This window comes from Oncorhynchus mykiss, chromosome 22 (assembly GCF_013265735.2).
Source record: "Oncorhynchus mykiss isolate Arlee chromosome 22, USDA_OmykA_1.1, whole genome shotgun sequence".
NCBI lineage: Eukaryota > Metazoa > Chordata > Actinopteri > Salmoniformes > Salmonidae > Oncorhynchus > Oncorhynchus mykiss.
This window is the reverse complement of record NC_048586.1, coordinates 25,295,838-25,312,351: the sequence shown is the minus strand read 5'-3', so window position 1 is coordinate 25,312,351 and position 16,514 is coordinate 25,295,838. Positions and strand designations below refer to the sequence as shown.

General features: G+C 42.3%; 1 protein-coding gene across 2 annotated transcripts; it reads left to right on the top strand.

Moving 5' to 3' along the window:
* The first annotated feature begins 584 nt into the window (after positions 1–584).
* LOC110501616 (cell surface glycoprotein CD200 receptor 1-A) lies at positions 585–10,533 on the top strand. Of its 2 annotated transcripts, XM_021579308.2 has the most exons (7): positions 585–746; positions 2,778–2,864; positions 3,286–3,591; positions 3,723–3,977; positions 9,324–9,432; positions 9,537–9,552; positions 9,666–10,533. In XM_021579308.2, the coding sequence occupies exons 1-7, from the start codon at positions 677–679 to the stop codon at positions 9,756–9,758; spliced, it is 936 nt and encodes a 311-aa protein (XP_021434983.2). In that variant the 5' UTR covers positions 585–676; the 3' UTR covers positions 9,759–10,533. The 2 variants fall into 2 exon arrangements, with proteins under 2 accessions (XP_021434983.2, XP_021434984.2); XM_021579309.2 differs by lacking the exon at positions 2,778–2,864.
* Positions 10,534–16,514: the final 5,981 nt, after the last annotated feature.

The following is a 16,514-nucleotide window of genomic DNA, read 5'->3' as shown; positions in this document are numbered from 1 at the left end:
AGCAATTTAAATAAATAATAACTTAAAAGAAAGAAGAGCTACCTGTTAGGGTCCATTGGACAAATTAAAATCAGTGACTTGAAACAGAATGACAGTAAGAAGTATGATAACCAGTGTTTTTTAGAGTTTTGGCAGGGCACCTGCAGTTATTGCTGTTTCAGAGACTTTAAAGGCTGTGTGGAACTCTGTGGTCATGTGACAGGCGGGAGAGGAAACAGGCGTCTGAGTCAACAACCGTCACCGTGTGTGGGAGAATGAGAGCGAGAGAGCTGTACAGAGGAAGTAGGGGAAGAGAGAGGGAGGGATTATTTAGTTTATTTAGGGGCTTGTTACAGTAACATCAGGAGTCAAATATGTAGATCAGGACGGAGACAGAGAGCAGATATCAACTCAGATTTAGAGTTTGTAGGAAAGAGAAGAGAGCATTGAGACAGTTTAAACAGTACAATTATAACACATCGAGACAAGAGGAGACAGAATGGAACAATAATACAGCCAGTTTTAGGGATCCGGGATAACGGTATTGTGTTCAAGGGGGAGTTTAGGATTTTTTTATTTATTTATTTATTTTTTTAGATTTTTTTTTTTTTTTGGGGGGGGGGGGCAGGTGGAACGAGCAGCAGTGTCTTGAGGAGTACATGAGTATTGTCAGGAGCCATATAGAACAACCAGAGAGATGGGGAAGACATGGATTATAGGAGTCATCTCTCTCCTGGCTGTTTCTGCAACCTGGAGCTTAGAAACAGGTTTGAGAATCTCATCACTTCATTTTGTTTACCCGGCTGGTTTTGGTTCATTTTGAGTACCGTGTAAAGCAGTGGTCACCAACCTTTTCTGAGTTAAATCACTTTCTGAATCAAAATGCAAACCGCTCTGTTTAAAAAAAAATCATGACTTAATAAACGTAAGCCTATTCAACATTAACCAAATAAATACACTTCTGTAGCAACAAGGTTTGTGCAGTAGGCTATAGGCCCAATATATTACCACTGCATATTGGCTATGCTTGAATTGCCCTGCCAATGTTATTCTTCTCAGACCGTTTTGAAATTATATAAAAAAATGTTAGGCATATGATCACTCTGGTAATATATAATTTGTTGTATTATTATAATTATATATATTTTTTTTTTACTGAACTAATGGCCTTGCTCTAATGGTCAGTCTGAGGGGAGGGAGGGAGCAGCAGTGTGGCTGCCTGTCACCTGACCCACCGTCCCTCTGCTCTTCCTCCGCTGAGAAAAAGGGACACAGTCTTCAAACTGATGGCAAAACTGAAGTTACACTGCATTATGTCTGCGTCACGCACCAATTCATGTTGTTACTCCTATGACCAAAGAAAGTGAAATATTCCTCGATATTAAACAGACACAAGTTGCTAATAATAACAATGCAAGCTTATTAGAAAATGTTTGTATACTCCTTCATTGTAGCTGCAGTGCTGATTGTAGCGTGAGTTATGGCTTAAATTGTTGACATGGTCATGGTTTTAGTATTTTAAAAAAAATCTCATAGTATCAACTTTGCTGTGCATCCAATGCTTCTTTTTACAGTCTATGACTCAAGGAAACTGTGCAGACACAGTGATCTGAGCTATCTAATTGGCCAGTGGTAGGCCTGTAGGTGCACTTAATATACTCTCCACCTACCGCCAACAGTGCAATTTTTTATTCATTTTTTAAATCGGAAGTAAATTATTTGCTCTGGGTTTTTTACAAAAATGTTTGGTGATCGACTAGGAATGCTTTGGAGATCAGTTAGTGACCACTGGTGTAAAGGGTTCAATTATTCATAAAACATTCAAAGCATTTATCTATAGATACCCTAAATAGATATGATTATATCATACAGTCAAAGTGTTTATTTTATGACCAAAAAATACTGATCAAAAATAGATGTTTTATATTTTCCTACTGCTCTGACTAAGGAGTCCCCCGTTCTAAATTGTATACTCTGTTGGCTGCTGATAGAATCCCCAAGGGCTCTAGATTTCTATGACATGTGTATCGAGAGTTCTGTTCTGACTACTCTGTTGTGGTCAAACTGAAGACAAAGTCAGTGGAACAGATTTGGGTGATTATATAAAGATGTTTTAAACGAAAGGTTCCATTGTTTTCTACCACGGGAAGGAACATGCAGCGTATCACACGCTAGAGACTAGTGTGTGTTGGTGTGGCATGGTTTACTGATTAACTAACATATTTTCCCCTGCATTTGAGAGGAAATTGATTTGAGGCATATACGGGGGAAAGTGACATTACTAATCAGGCAGTGTATGGGGGTCCTGTGGGCTTCTGGAAACACCACAGAAGTTATATACTTGTCTAAAGTAAACATCAACAAGCATGAAAGAGCAGTGTGGGACCCAGAAAATATCCCACTTCAGAAACTTCAGTAACCTAGCAGTCATCCTCCCATGATATCACATCTTATGTATAACATTGGGAGCTGTTTAAAGAGCGGAACACTTTATGTGCTGCAATTGTTTTTAAAGTAAAAGACTTAACTAACAAACTGAACTTTAGAATAACGACTATTCATCTCTAATTTTTCAACTATCACTCGTTTGTAAGACAGACACATTTTATAAGACATCGGCTTTCATATTACTGACAACCCACTTTTCTTCCTCAAGACTGTTTTGCTGATCAACTAAGACATGCTTTTCTATTGATTGAACTTACACTTGATGAAATCATGTTTAACTGATGATGTCGAATGCTTAACATTTTGCTAACATGATCTGCCACTAACATGCACTTTGATCATTCTCTCAGGATATAACCACAACATTTCTGTGATCTCTCACACTTCCCCTTTCCTCACCTCCACTGCGCCTCTAGGCCTACAACACGGAGTCATTGGTAAAACATACTTTTTTTTAAAAAAACCAAACCTCTTTAATCGCCACTATGAGCCTGCATTAGCATGTTGCCACATTTTTGGTCAGAGAGAGAGATAGGGCTTTATGTTTTAGGAGAGGAGAAAGAGGAAACGAGTCATAAATGTTTCCTGTTCCTTGGAATGAGGCCTGATAGTCTGCATGACTCTGAGAGATAGGTCTGAATATCCGGCATAGCCACATCAAGCTCTTCTAAATATTGTATGAGTTGTAAAAAGACAATGACACATATACGTAGGCCTATAATAATACTCATAGAACTGTTTCACACATGCATTTGATATGAAACCATTTATTCATTTACCGTCCATTTATCCAAAAGTCATTTTTTATTTAAATAAGTACAATTCTTTGAAGTAGTTATTTTAATACTATTTCTTTAGCTGCCAGGAGTGAACATTTCCACCTGGGGAATAATGCCATCTTAAAGTGCAGCAATAAGACTTGGAGTGAGATGATCTACACCATCTGGAAAATACAACTGGGTGGAATAAAGTGTCAAATATCATCTAGTAATGATAACCAAAATCTGAACACATGCAATGATGGAAAAGCAATGCTCAACACATCCAGGGGTGAATCCTACCTGCAGATTCCAGGGTTCTCAAAGAGAGATGAAGGAATCTACCACTGTGAGTCAGCGTACAAAGCAGGAATCTACGCCGCAAACATTGATGTATCACTAATAGGTAAGAAACCTTCATAGATCTGTACAGTTTAGCATGACTTCTGTGTGCTTTCATTTCTCTATATTGCCAAATACAAAATACATGTGTTGTTCTCAATATGCCTATTTCCCCCCTCTTCCCCCTGTGTGCAGCCCCTCCCAATGTGTTTGCCTGGCTAGAGTGGGAGGGCAGTAGGCAGGTGGCTGTGTGTTTGGCTGAAGGGGGGAAACCAGCTGCCTCCATCTCCTGGAGTGAAAACTGGAACTCTACTTCAACCACCACATTGAACCTAGATGGCTTCAACAAAGTAGAGAGTCGATTGGTCCTGCCTGAGGGGATTGCTACGGGCAACCTGACTTGTGCTGTCACACATCCCTCCTGGGAAGAGGTGCATATGGTGACACCAGGTATAGAATGACTATTTAGAATTTAGAAGGACACTATGACTAATATCTCACTCTTTTAAAATAGGAGTGAACATAGCTTTTTTAGTGAATAAAATCCTTCAGGGTCTATTGACAAAGTTTACTAGATTTAATGTAAATTAAATAGGATGGGATGATGGTAACCCACTGGGCACAAGCTGGTTGAACCAACGTTGTTTCAGAGTAATTTGTCAACGTATTGTGACGTGGAATCTACATGGAAAATACATTGGATTTGAAAAAAGTAATCAACTTGTTTTGAGGGTGAAATTTCAACCAAAGAATCCCCAAGGGCTCTCGTCATCATTGTAACCAATTTTCAACATAAACAAACATTGTATAAAATATGTTGAATATGTACCTTTGAAACAATGTCAGATCTTCAATGTTATGTCCACTATCAGAAAAAAAACTAAAGGCTGGGCAGCACCTGCTGCAGAGTTGATCTATCTAACATCTATTAATTTTGTCTCCCATCCAGGGTTTTAACAAAACCCAGGCCTGCGTAACCTTTGATATTTGCCATTGACTACTACCAATGTGCTTCTGTGAGAATGATTATAAGGAGATCTCTTAATAACTAAATATTTTCATTGTTGATATCAGTCATTCCAAAGGATAGGTGTGACAAATCAAATGAAATGTAACCATACTTTATAAGTCATACACTGTATAATAAAACATTTGATTTAGGCCTTATATATATTGTATAGCATTTGCAAAGTCATCAACAGCTATTGTTTCAATGCAACCCAGCGTTCAACGAAAAAGAGACAATACATATAGGACTAGGGTTTCAATCTTGGTTTGACTTCAAGTTGAATCATTCATGTGTTGGATTCACGTCTCCATCTCAACCAAAAATCAAAGTTAAAGAATATGACTGTATCAAATTAAACTTTAAGTGCACTTTCAATAAAGTTTGATTAGATTTAGTCCTATTCTTTAACTTCGATTCCTGTTTGAGTTGAGATGGAGACATGAACCCAACATATCAATTATACATTTGTAGACCTACTGGAATTAAAGCCAGACTAAGGGCACCATTCAATTTGTAAAGCTGAAGCGTTATCCACTCTGCGCTAGATTTTTTTAATGTAATTTCCGATTGAGCCAACATATGCAGTGTTTACTGTGAGTGCAATCTCAGCCAAAGTGGGAACGTTGCCTCTAAATTTCAATCGCGCTGTAAAGCTGAACTTCCACAATGCGGATTGAATAGAGCCCTAAGTCAGTGGCACAAAATATACACTGCGTTTGGTAAATATTCTGACCACTTGACTTTTTCCACATTTTGTTACGTTATAGCCTTTTTAGAAAATAGATTAAATAAAAGAAAATCCTCTGCAATACCCCATAATGATGTAGCTAAAACAGAAATGTATAAAAATAAAAAGTATTCAGACCTTTTGCTATGAGACTCAAAATTGAGCTCAGGCGAATCCTGTGTCAATTGATCATCCTTGAGATGTTTCTACAACTTGATTGGAGTCCACCTGTGGTAAATTCAATTGTTTGTACATCATTTGGAAAGGCACATACCTGTCTATATGAGGTCCCACAGTTGACAGTGAATGTCAGACAGAAACCAAGCCATGAGGTCAAAGGAATTGCCCGTAGAGCTCAAAGAAAGAATTGTGTCGAGGCACAGATCTGGGGAAGGGTACCAAAACATTTCTAAAGCATTGAAAGTCCCCAAGAAGACAGTGGCCTCCATCATTCTTAAATGGAAGAAGTTTGGAACCCCTAAGACTTCCTAGAGCTGGCAGCCAGGCCAAACTGAGCAATCGGGGGAGGGAGGGCCTTGGTCAGGGACGGGAGGGGACCAAGATCCCAATGGTCACTCTGACAGAGCTCTAGAGTTCCTTTGTGGAGATGAGATAACTTTCCAGAAGGACAACCATCTCTGCAGCACTCAACCAATCAGGCCTTTATAGTAGAATGGCCAGACAGAAGCCACTTCTCAGTAAATGCACATGACAGCATGCTTGGAGTTTGCCAAAAGGCACCTAAGGACTCTCAGACCATGAGAAACAAGATTTTCTGGTCTGATGAAAGCAAGATTGAACTCTTTGGCCTGAATGCCAAGCATCACATCTGGAGGAACCCTGGCACCATCCCTACTGTGAAGCATGGTGGTGGCAGCATCATGCTGTGGGGATGTTTGTCAGTGGCAGAGACTGGGAGACTAGTCAAGATCAAGGCAAAGATGAACGCAGCAAAGTACAGAGAGATCCTTAATGAAAATCTGCCCCATTTCGCTCAGGACCTCAGACTGGGGCGAAGTTTCACCTTCCAACAGGACAAAGACCCTAAGCACACAGCCAAGAAAAAGCAGGAGTGGCTATGGGACAAGTCTCTGAATGTCCTTGAGTGGCCCAGCCAGAGCCCAGACTTGAACCCGATCAAATATCTATGGAAAGATCTGAAAATAGCTGTGCAGCAACACTTCCCATCCAACTTGACAGAGCTTGAGAGGATCTGCAGAGAAGAATGGGAAAAACTCCCCAAATACAGGTGTGCCAATTTTGTAGCGTCATACCCAAGAAGACTTGAGGGCTGTAATTGCTGCCAAAGTAGCTTCAACAAAGTACTGAATATTTCATTTTTTAAATTTTAGAAATGAGCAAAAATTTTACATTTTTGCTTTGTCTTTATGGTGTAATTAATCAATTGTAGAATAAGGCTGTAACCTAACAAAATGTGTAAAAAAGTCAAGGGGTCTGAATACCCCTCAAATGTTGCGTTGACAACCAAACACAATTCACTTTTGCAATACAGTAAATAGCCTATTAAATTGTTGACAAGTTAACAAATTATATGTTGGATTTACGTCCCCAACTAAACCAAAAATAATAGTTAAAGAATAGGATTAAGCCAGTTGCTCAGATGAAACTATTTATTCTTTAGATTTTCTTTAAATCAAATCAAATGTTATTTGTTACATGCGCCGAATACAACAGTAGACCTTATAGTGAAATGCTAATTTACAAGCCCTTAACCAACAATGCAGTTTTAAGAAAAATCCACCCCCACAAAAAATAAAAAGTTACAAATAATTAAAGAGCAGTAAAATAACAATAGCGAGGCTATATACTGTATAGGGGGTACCGGTACAGAGTCGGGGGGGCACCGGTAAGTCAAGGTAATTCGAGGTAATTGAGGTAGTATGTACATGTAGGTAGAGTTATTAAAATGACTATGCATAGATAATACCAGAGAGTTGCATTGTAAAAGAGGGGAGGCAATGCAAATAGCAGAGAGAACAGTCTATGACTAGGGTGGCTGGAGTCTTTGACAATTTTTAGGGCCTTCCTCTGACACCGCCTGGTATAGAGGTCTTGGATGGCAGGAAGCTTGGTCCCAAATCAAATCAAATGTTATTTGTCACATACACATGGTTAGCAGACTAGCAACTACCTTATACACACAAGTGTAAAGGACTGAATAAGAATATGCACATTAAAATATATGAATGAGCAATGGCTGAACGGCATAGGCAAGATGCAGTAGATGGTGTAGAGTACAGTATATACATATGAGATGAGTAATGTAGGGTATGTAAACATTATATAAAGTGGCATTGTTTAAAGTGGCTAGTGATATATTTATTACATACATGTTTTCATTATTAAAGTGGCTAGAGATGAGTCAGTATGTTGGCAGCAGCCACTCAATGTTAGTGATGGATGTTTAACAGTCTGATGGCCTTGAGATAGAAGCTGTTTTTTAGTCTCTCGGTCCCCGCTTTGATGCACCTGTACTGACCTCGCCTTCTGGATGATAGCGGGGTGAACAGGCAGTGGCTCGGGGGGTTGTTGTCCTTGATGATCTTTTTGGCCTTCCTGATACATCGGGTGGTGTAGATGTCCTGAAGGGCCAGTAGTTTGTCCCCGGTGATGCGTTGTGCAGACCTCACTACCCTCTGGAGAGCCTTACGGTTGTGGGCGGTGCAGTTACCGTACCAGGCGATGATACAGCTGACAGGATGCTCTCAATTGTGCATCTGTAAAAGTTTGTAAGTGTTTTTGGTGACAAGCCTAATTTCTTCAGCCTCCTGAGGTTGAAGAGGCGCTGCTGCGCCTGCTTCACCACGCTGTCTGTGTGGGTGGACCATTTCAGTTTGTCCAGGAATTAAAACTATCCACCCTCTCCACTACTGTCCCGTCAATGAATATAGATGGCTGCTCCCTCTGCTGTTTCCTGAAGTCCACGATCATCTCCTTTGTTTTGTTGACATTGAAAGGCTGAGGATTAATAAAAAACATAGTTTGACATGTTTCGACAAACTTTACTGGTACAATTTGGATTTATTCGTCTGCCTGTTGTGACCGCCATTGAGCCAGTGGATTACTGAACAAAACGCACCAACAAAACTGAGTTTTTTGTATATAAGGAGGGACTTTACCGAACAAAACAAACATTTATTGTGTAACATGGAGTCTTGTGAGTGCAACCATAAGAAGATCATCAAAGGTAAGGGATTCATTTTATTGATATTTCAAACCTTTGCGACTAATCTACTTGGCTGGAAAATGTTTGTATGCTTTTGTAAGCAGGGCGCTGTCTTCAGATAATTGCATGGTATGCTTTCGCCGTAAAGCCTTTTTGAAATCTGACACAGCGGCTGGATTAACAAGAAGTTCATCTTTAAGCCGATGTATAACACTTGTATATTTTATGAATGTTTATTATGATTATTTCTGTACTTTTAGCACTCTGCAATTTCACCGGATGTTGGCCAGGTGGGACGCTAGCGTGGTTGCGTTGTCAATCAAGCACTATTCAATATAACTATACAGTAAATACATAGCATACAGTTAAGGCTGTCTTACAAACTAATGTAGTTCTAACAGTATTTATTCAACCTTAAAATGAGTAGTACATCCATTGCTTACTGTAGCCTAACTATTAATATATTCTTACGTAATCATAGAACTCGTGCATGATCGAGATAGCATGCAAAGATCACAGGTCTGTGGAGGTCTTCCCAATTGCTATAATAATCTGGGCAGAATCTCAAACAGCAACAATCACTTGCACTGTGTACTTTTGTATAAATACAAAATATCTGACATTGTATTCCCATTTAAATGGTTGAAAGCGCAGTGATAACACATTTAGATGACAACTAAACCAAAAATTAGACATTGTTTTGGAATTGGAATTTAGTTGTGTCTTTTTGAGTAGGTGAATAATCGTTGAAATCTCATTGATCAACCAAATATCAACCAAATATTACCCAAATGTCCATGTTGAAATTACGTGGTGTGCCCAGTGGGAAATTTATTCTGATTCTGATTACTTATAATTTTCTCTCCCTGTCAGGAATCGTCATACCCTGGCGATTAGTCATAATCTCAGTGGGAACTATAAGCTTCATCATGGTTATTCTGGGGGGTTTATACTTCACACGAAAACACCCCTGCAGAATTAGGTATGAATATTCATTATTCTAATGATTTTGATCTTTTATGATAAAAATGATTTGGTTCAATGTTATTGCTTGTATAATAAAGAGCTTTATCTCTGCATTCACAGCCCCAAGGCTCCTCAGGTATGTATGAGCTATATCCTATGTTGTGTTACGTTACATTACCTTAATACCTGTATGTTTTGCGTAGATAGCAGTTTACTATAAATAGTGATGAGTCTCTGTTTCTCTCCCAGTCACAGGACTATGTGGAGGAAGTAGAACCCTACGCCAGCTATGTACAAAGTGCCAATTTAATCTACAACTCCTCTGCAGGCCTGTTCACATAACACACACACACCTCTGCATGCCACGCTGCGAACTTTGAGGTTGAAGAAACTGATCCAGTAAACAGGGGAATGATGGAGGACATGACACAGGGCTTCTGTTACAAAAGGATAACCTCACAGATCTGATCACTCCTGACTGACGTGAGAAAATGGCAAAAAACAGACATTTCTACAACCGAAGAGATGTGGGCAGATGAGAGATGATCTTTCCAGTTTAACGTTTTCACAATTTGCACAATGAGAACTATGACTTGCTGTGTAGTCAGCACAACTGTATACCACTGCTCTCATAACACACGTTTGACTGTTCCCACACTCCTGCCATCTGCAAATCATGGGGAAGAGTGCAATTTTGATTTTAATCAAAATCTCAATTTATATAATACTGATGTGTAATTACAGTGTTTTTGTTGAGTTTATATTTATGATTGAATTTAAATATCAAGTTTGTTATATAATAAAAACAGATTCTTTACATTTGAAACCTACATCCAGAGTTAATGGGGAAAGGATTTGAAGCACACACAACATTCTCTGTGGTTACATTCATGAGACAAGAGTTTGACTCTGAGAACTAAGATAACAACTAAACTTTTGAGTCGGAAAACGTGTGTTTGCAGTGGTGGAAGTACTCAAATGTAATAAAACTAAAGAGTAAAACTGAAGATACCTTAATAGAAAACGACTCAAGTAAAAGTGAAAGCCACCCAGTGTCACGTTCTGACCTTTATTTCCTTTGTTTTGTCATTATTTAGTATGGTCAGGGCATGAGTTGGGGTGGGCAGTCTATGTTTGTTTTTCTATGATTTGGGTATTTCTATGTTTCGGCCTAGTATGGTTCTCAATCAGAGGCAGGTGTCATTAGTTGTCTCTGATTGAGAATCATACTTAGGTAGCCTGGGTTTCACTGTGTGTTTGTGGGTGATTGTTCCTGTCTCTGTGTTTGCACCAGATAGGGCTGTTTTAGGTTTTCTTGTTTTTGTTAGTCTGTTCATGTATAGTTTTCTTCATTAAAGAACCATGAATAGAAACCACGCTGCTTTTTGCTCCGCCTCTCCTTCACCTCAAGAAAACCGTTACAGAATCACCCACCACAACAGGACCAAGCGGCGTGGTAATAGGCAGCGGCAGCAGGAGCAGCGCGAGGAGTACTGGACATGGGAGGATGAGTTGGATGGTAAAGGACCCTGGGCACAGCCTGGAGAATATCGCCGCCCCAAAGAAGAGCTGGAGGCGGCGAAGGCAGAGAGGCGCTGGTATGAGGAGGCAGCACGGCGGCGTGGATGGAAGCCCGAGAGTCAGCCCCAAAAATGTATTGGGGGGTGGCACACAGGAAGTGTGGCGAAGCCAGGTAGGAGACCTGCGCCAACTTCCTGTGCTTACCGGGGGGCTGGAGAGACCGAGCAGGCACCGTGTTATGCTGTGGAGCGCACGGTGTCCCCAGTGCGGGTGCATAGCCCGGTGCGGTACATTCCAGCTCCGCGTATCGGACAGGCTAGAGTGGGCATCGAGCCAAGTGCCATGAAGCCGGCTCTACGCATCTGGTCTCCATTGCGTCTCCTTGGGCCGGCTTACATGGCACCAGCCTTGCGCATGGTGTCCCCGGTTCGCCTGCATAGCCAAGTGCGGGCTATTCCACCTCGCCGCACTGGCAGGGCGACCGGGAGCATGCAACCAGGTAGGCTTTTGCAGGCTCGGTGCTCAAGAGCTCCAGTGCGCCTGCACGGTCCGGTCTATCCGTCACCACCTCCACGCACCAGCCCTCCGGTGGCAGCCCCCCGCACCAGGCTGTCTCTCCGGCTCATCCTTACAGGGGCTCCCGCCTGTCCAGCGCTGCCGGAGCCTTCCTCCTCTCCAGCACTGTCGGAGTCTCCCGCCTCTCCAGCGCTGTCAAAGCCTTCCTCCTCTCCAGCGCAGCCGGAGTCTCCCGCCTGTTCGGCGCTAGAGCCCCTCATTCCAGAGGCGCCAGAGCTACTCAGTCCAGCGCCGCCTGAGCCGCCCGTCTGCCCAGCGCCGCCTGAGCCGCCCGTCTGCCCAGCGCCGCCTGAGCCGCCCGTCTGCCCAGCGCCGCCTGAGCCGCCCGTCTGCCCAGCGCCGCCTGAGCCGCCCGTCTGCCCAGCGCCGCCTGAGCCGCCCGTCTGCCCAGCGCCGCCTGAGCCGCCCGTCTGCCCAGCGCCGCCTGAGCCGCCCGTCTGCCCAGCGCCGCCTGAGCCGCCCGTCTGCCCAGCGCCGCCTGAGCCGCCCGTCTGCCCAGCGCCGCCTGAGCCGCCCGTCTGCCGCCAGTCTGCCCGGCGCCGCCAGTGCCGCCAGTCTGCCCGGCGCCGCCAGTGCCGCCAGTCTGCCCGGCGCCGCCAGTGACGCCAGTATGCAAGGGGCCGCCAGTGCCGCCAGTCAGCCAGGGGCCGCCAGTCAGCCAGGGGCCGCCAGAGCCCCTCAGCCCAGAGGCGCCAGAGCCCCTCAGCCCAGAGGCGCCAGAGCCCCTCAGCCCAGAGGCGCCAGAGCCCCTCAGCCCAGAGGCGCCAGAGCCCCTCAGCCCAGAGGCGCCAGAGCCCCTCAGCCCAGAGGCGCCAGAGCCCCTCAGCCCAGAGGCGCCAGAGCCCCTCTGTCCAGAGCCCCCGCCCCTCTGTCCAGAGCCCCCGCCCCTCTGTCCCGAGCTGCCCCTCAGTCCAGTGGGGTCATTTAGAAGGGTCGCCGCGGTTAGGAGGCCACGGAAGCAGATAATAAGGCGGACTAAGACGATGGTGAAGTGGGGCCTGCGTCCCGCGCCAGAGCCGCCACCACGGACAGACGCCCACCTAGACCCTCCCCTATAGGTTAAGGTTTTGCGGCCGGAGTCCGCACCTTTGGGGGGGGGGGGGTTACTGTCACGTTCTGACCTTTATTTCCTTTGTTTTGTCATTATTTAGTATGGTCAGGGCATGAGTTGGGGTGGGCAGTCTATGTTTGTTTTTCTATGATTTGGGTATTTCTATGTTTCGGCCTAGTATGGTTCTCAATCAGAGGCAGGTGTCATTAGTTGTCTCTGATTGAGAATCATACTTAGGTAGCCTGGGTTTCACTGTGTGTTTGTGGGTGATTGTTCCTGTCTCTGTGTTTGCACCAGATAGGGCTGTTTTAGGTTTTCTTGTTTTTGTTAGTCTGTTCATGTATAGTTTTCTTCATTAAAGAACCATGAATAGAAACCACGCTGCTTTTTGCTCCGCCTCTCCTTCACCTCAAGAAAACCGTTACACCCAGTAAAATACTACTTGAGTAAAAGTCTAAAATAATTTGGTTTTAAATAGACTTAAGTATCAAAAGTAAAAGTATGAATAATTTCAAATGGCTTATATTATGCAAACCAGGGGCACACTCCAACAATCAGACATTCATTTACAAACAAAGCATTTTTGTTTAGCGAGTCCGCTAGATCAGAGGCAGTAGGGTGTCAGGGAAAATGTACGGAGTAAAAAGTGCATCATTTTCTTTAGGGATGTAGTGAAGTAAAGGTTGTCAAAAATATAAATAGTAAAGTACAGATACCCCCCCCCCCAAAAAAAAACTACTTAAGCAGTACTTTAAAGTATTTTTACTTAAGTACTTTACACTACTGCATGTTTGTTTGTATTGGTCAATTTCATAGGATGTGACATGATACAGTATACTCACAGACAGAATGGGGTACCCCAGACACAACATAGGGGCTATAAATCTGAAACATCTGTCTAGAAAGTTCTCATCACCAAATATGTGAGTGAGAGAAAGTCCAGTCACGGATTGTGAGGGAGGTTGGAACTAGCTGAAACTGGGCCGACATTCTGCAAATGTTCTCATTGATGAAACATCTTTCTGTTCCTAAAACTAGAATATGTTATGAACACAGTGCACTAAGTTTAATAGACTTTTTGTCAAAGTTTTTTTTAAATTGCGTTGTTTTAAAGGAGTGCTGGGTCGAATTGGGTTTGCACCCACGCACACTTCACAATGGAGGCATTCCCTAATGGAAATATGCAAATACATGCTACAATGCACCAGTAGGATCTCGCTAGCTCGTGCATAACTTTGTCAACCTAATTGCTTGTTCTGCCCACTATGTATCATTTGCTCCCACTGTAAACAACACAGATGAACTATCTTGGGTTAGTTATCAATATCGTTGGCATACTGTTGACTGCTTTCCATAAAGCAGGGGATATGCACCCTCTGCTGGAGAATATAGGTGAACTAATTTTATGAGAAAGAGGGTATGTTAAGGGCTGCATTCCAAATTCAAAGTAGACAGCCCTCAGCCCTTGAATTAAGTTTTACATCTTCACATCCGAGTGTACCTCAAATGTCCCTTGCCCAAGTGACGACGAGTGATGATCGGAGAAACAACGTCCATGGTGGAAATCTTGAAATTGAGCATAAAAACAACTAACCAAAAGCTATTAATGTACCTAGCAAGCTAACTTAGCTAGCTAGCACTCCTGTCAGCTAGTTGGCTAGCTAGTTTTACAGTAATTTATTCTAATAGTTTTCAGAATTCCCCAAAATCCGTTTATGAAGGTAGCTTACGTTTTACAGGGTCCTCACTAGGAGACAAAGCCAATTTGCGAACACAAAAATCAATGTTATCTATACATTTCTTTTGCAAGCTATCTAAATTTGACACTTCGCAGCTACCGCAGTATGACATGTTTTTATACATTTTATAAATGTTATTTTATTTATTTTATTATATTATTTATTTAACCTTTATTAAAACTAGGCAAGTCAGTTAAGAACAAATTCTTATTTACAATGACGGCCTAACAAAAGGCCTCCTACGGGGACGGGGGCCAGGGATTAAAAATAAAAAATAAATACAATATAAATATAGGAAAAAACACACATCACAACAAGAGAGACAACACAGCACTACATAAAGAGAGATCTAAGACAACAACATAGCAGGGCAGCAACACATGACAACACAGCATGGTATCAACACAACATAACAACATGTGACTACAGTTATCATTAAAATGTAGGTCATGGCAACCCCACAAGCGATCAAAGTTCTTCACTCGCTACCTCAAGCTAAATCGAGGGTTCGAGGGGGCAACGTTAGTGAATTGTACCAATTGCAATCAAACTGCATCCAGATTCCCCAAAGCGAAAGTAGCTAGCGCAAGGGCTGAGGGGTTAAAAATTACGTGCTTGGACTGCAGCTTAGATTTCCTTTCCACAAAGACGTTTTCTATGAGTTCACCTCTTTCCTAACCACACATCTCAAAGAAGAAGGACAGGGGAATACAATAATGTGACAACTCATGGTGGACTTTCCTCCATCTTGCTTTCACAAATTTTGTGATGTTAGAAACACAGTTATGACAGATCAAGGGAGTAGTGTAGGAGACTAGTAAAGGAAGTCCAGTATAAGTAGGCTTAGTGATACAGAGTGACAAAGCAACATATAGGTTGAATCTATAGCGTGGCTCACCTAGGATTTGAAACAATCACCTGCTGATTATCAGTCCATATGGTCCATTTTGATGAGCATGGCCCTTGAATTGAAACATGTTTTGGTTAACATACTTAATCTGTAGGCTATTATGTGATTTGTGATTAATGCTGACTAAAGAGGGAGCTAAATTGATCTATTTTGACAGAGGTTCTATTTTTTACCTGCTAAGGATCCACATTATTGGCTATTTACGTCTTTGACAGTTGCTCTTTGTCTTCCGCTCTTTAGTATTAAAGAAGCCCCCAAATATTAATTTGTTCAATCTTGAAGTTGCAGAAAATTGTCTGCCGTTGATTGTTGCCATTGATGTTATAAACGTAAGGATACAAAAGTTCTAACGATGTTGATTTAATCCATCTTTGCATCCATCATTGATAGGATACGACAGTTCCTGGTGATTTTGAGAAACAGCTAAGACCGGTTCACAAAACAACAGTATCTCCAATCCCGCTCTCACCTTACTGTATCTCATTCAAATAGATTTGTGAAAAGAAAATATTTTGCAGAAAATTCAAACACGTAATTCTATCGCAAACCATAAACATCTCATGTGTGTGTGGTGTGGTTGGTAGTTGTATCTCAGGGGTCAGTATGATAGCTATAGCCTTTGAATCTCTGGCCTGTATGTTCCCTCTGTCAAGAGGCCAAATAAACCACATAGAAAGTTTGAACTAAAGCATCCGTTTCTCTTAGGGGAAAAATGTAAACATTAACATAAGCATAATGTGACTGTAAAACATAATTAAATACAACTATAGGAGCACATAATTCTTGCAAAGAAAAGTTCCATTTGTGGGCGCTATCATAGTCACATCTAGGGTATTTTGGTCCAGGAAGGTGCTGTCCAGCTTGCCCCAGGCCTATGTCCACCTTGCATCTCCATTGTCCCTCTTCAAAATGTCCCTCCCCCCCACACACACACACATTGTACATGAGGTCAGCCCATGAAGACATAGTCATCTGCACAGTCTTCTTTCATTAACGACTGGTGGGCGAGGCAAGTTGGAGGTTTAACAATGGCGTAGTCACAGTCGTTAGCGTGAGAATCTATTATGACACCTGTTGTCTTGGTGTTGCTATGGTCAATGGTGGCGTATGTCACATCTTCTTCCTGTCACAAAATGGAAACAATGAGGTGAAACTAAAGTTATGTTGTAATTGTCTTAAATAAGCTTCCTTTTCTTGTATCTTTTTCTTTATGATAAGGGCCAGGAATGATCCCTGACCACGTGACCTGATCAGGAAAAACTTGTTGGCTAAAATAGAATATACATTTTTAAAATAACTCC

Coding starts and splice junctions, on each gene's coding strand:
- LOC110501616 (XM_021579308.2), top strand. CDS start 677: ATGGGGAAGACATGGATTATAGGAGTCATCTCTCTCCTGGCTGTTTCT. Junction 747..2,777: donor AACCTGGAGCTTAGAAACAG/GTTTGAGAATCT, acceptor TCATTCTCTCAG/GATATAACCACAACATTTCT. Junction 3,592..3,722: donor CATTGATGTATCACTAATAG/GTAAGAAACCTT, acceptor CCCTGTGTGCAG/CCCCTCCCAATGTGTTTGCC.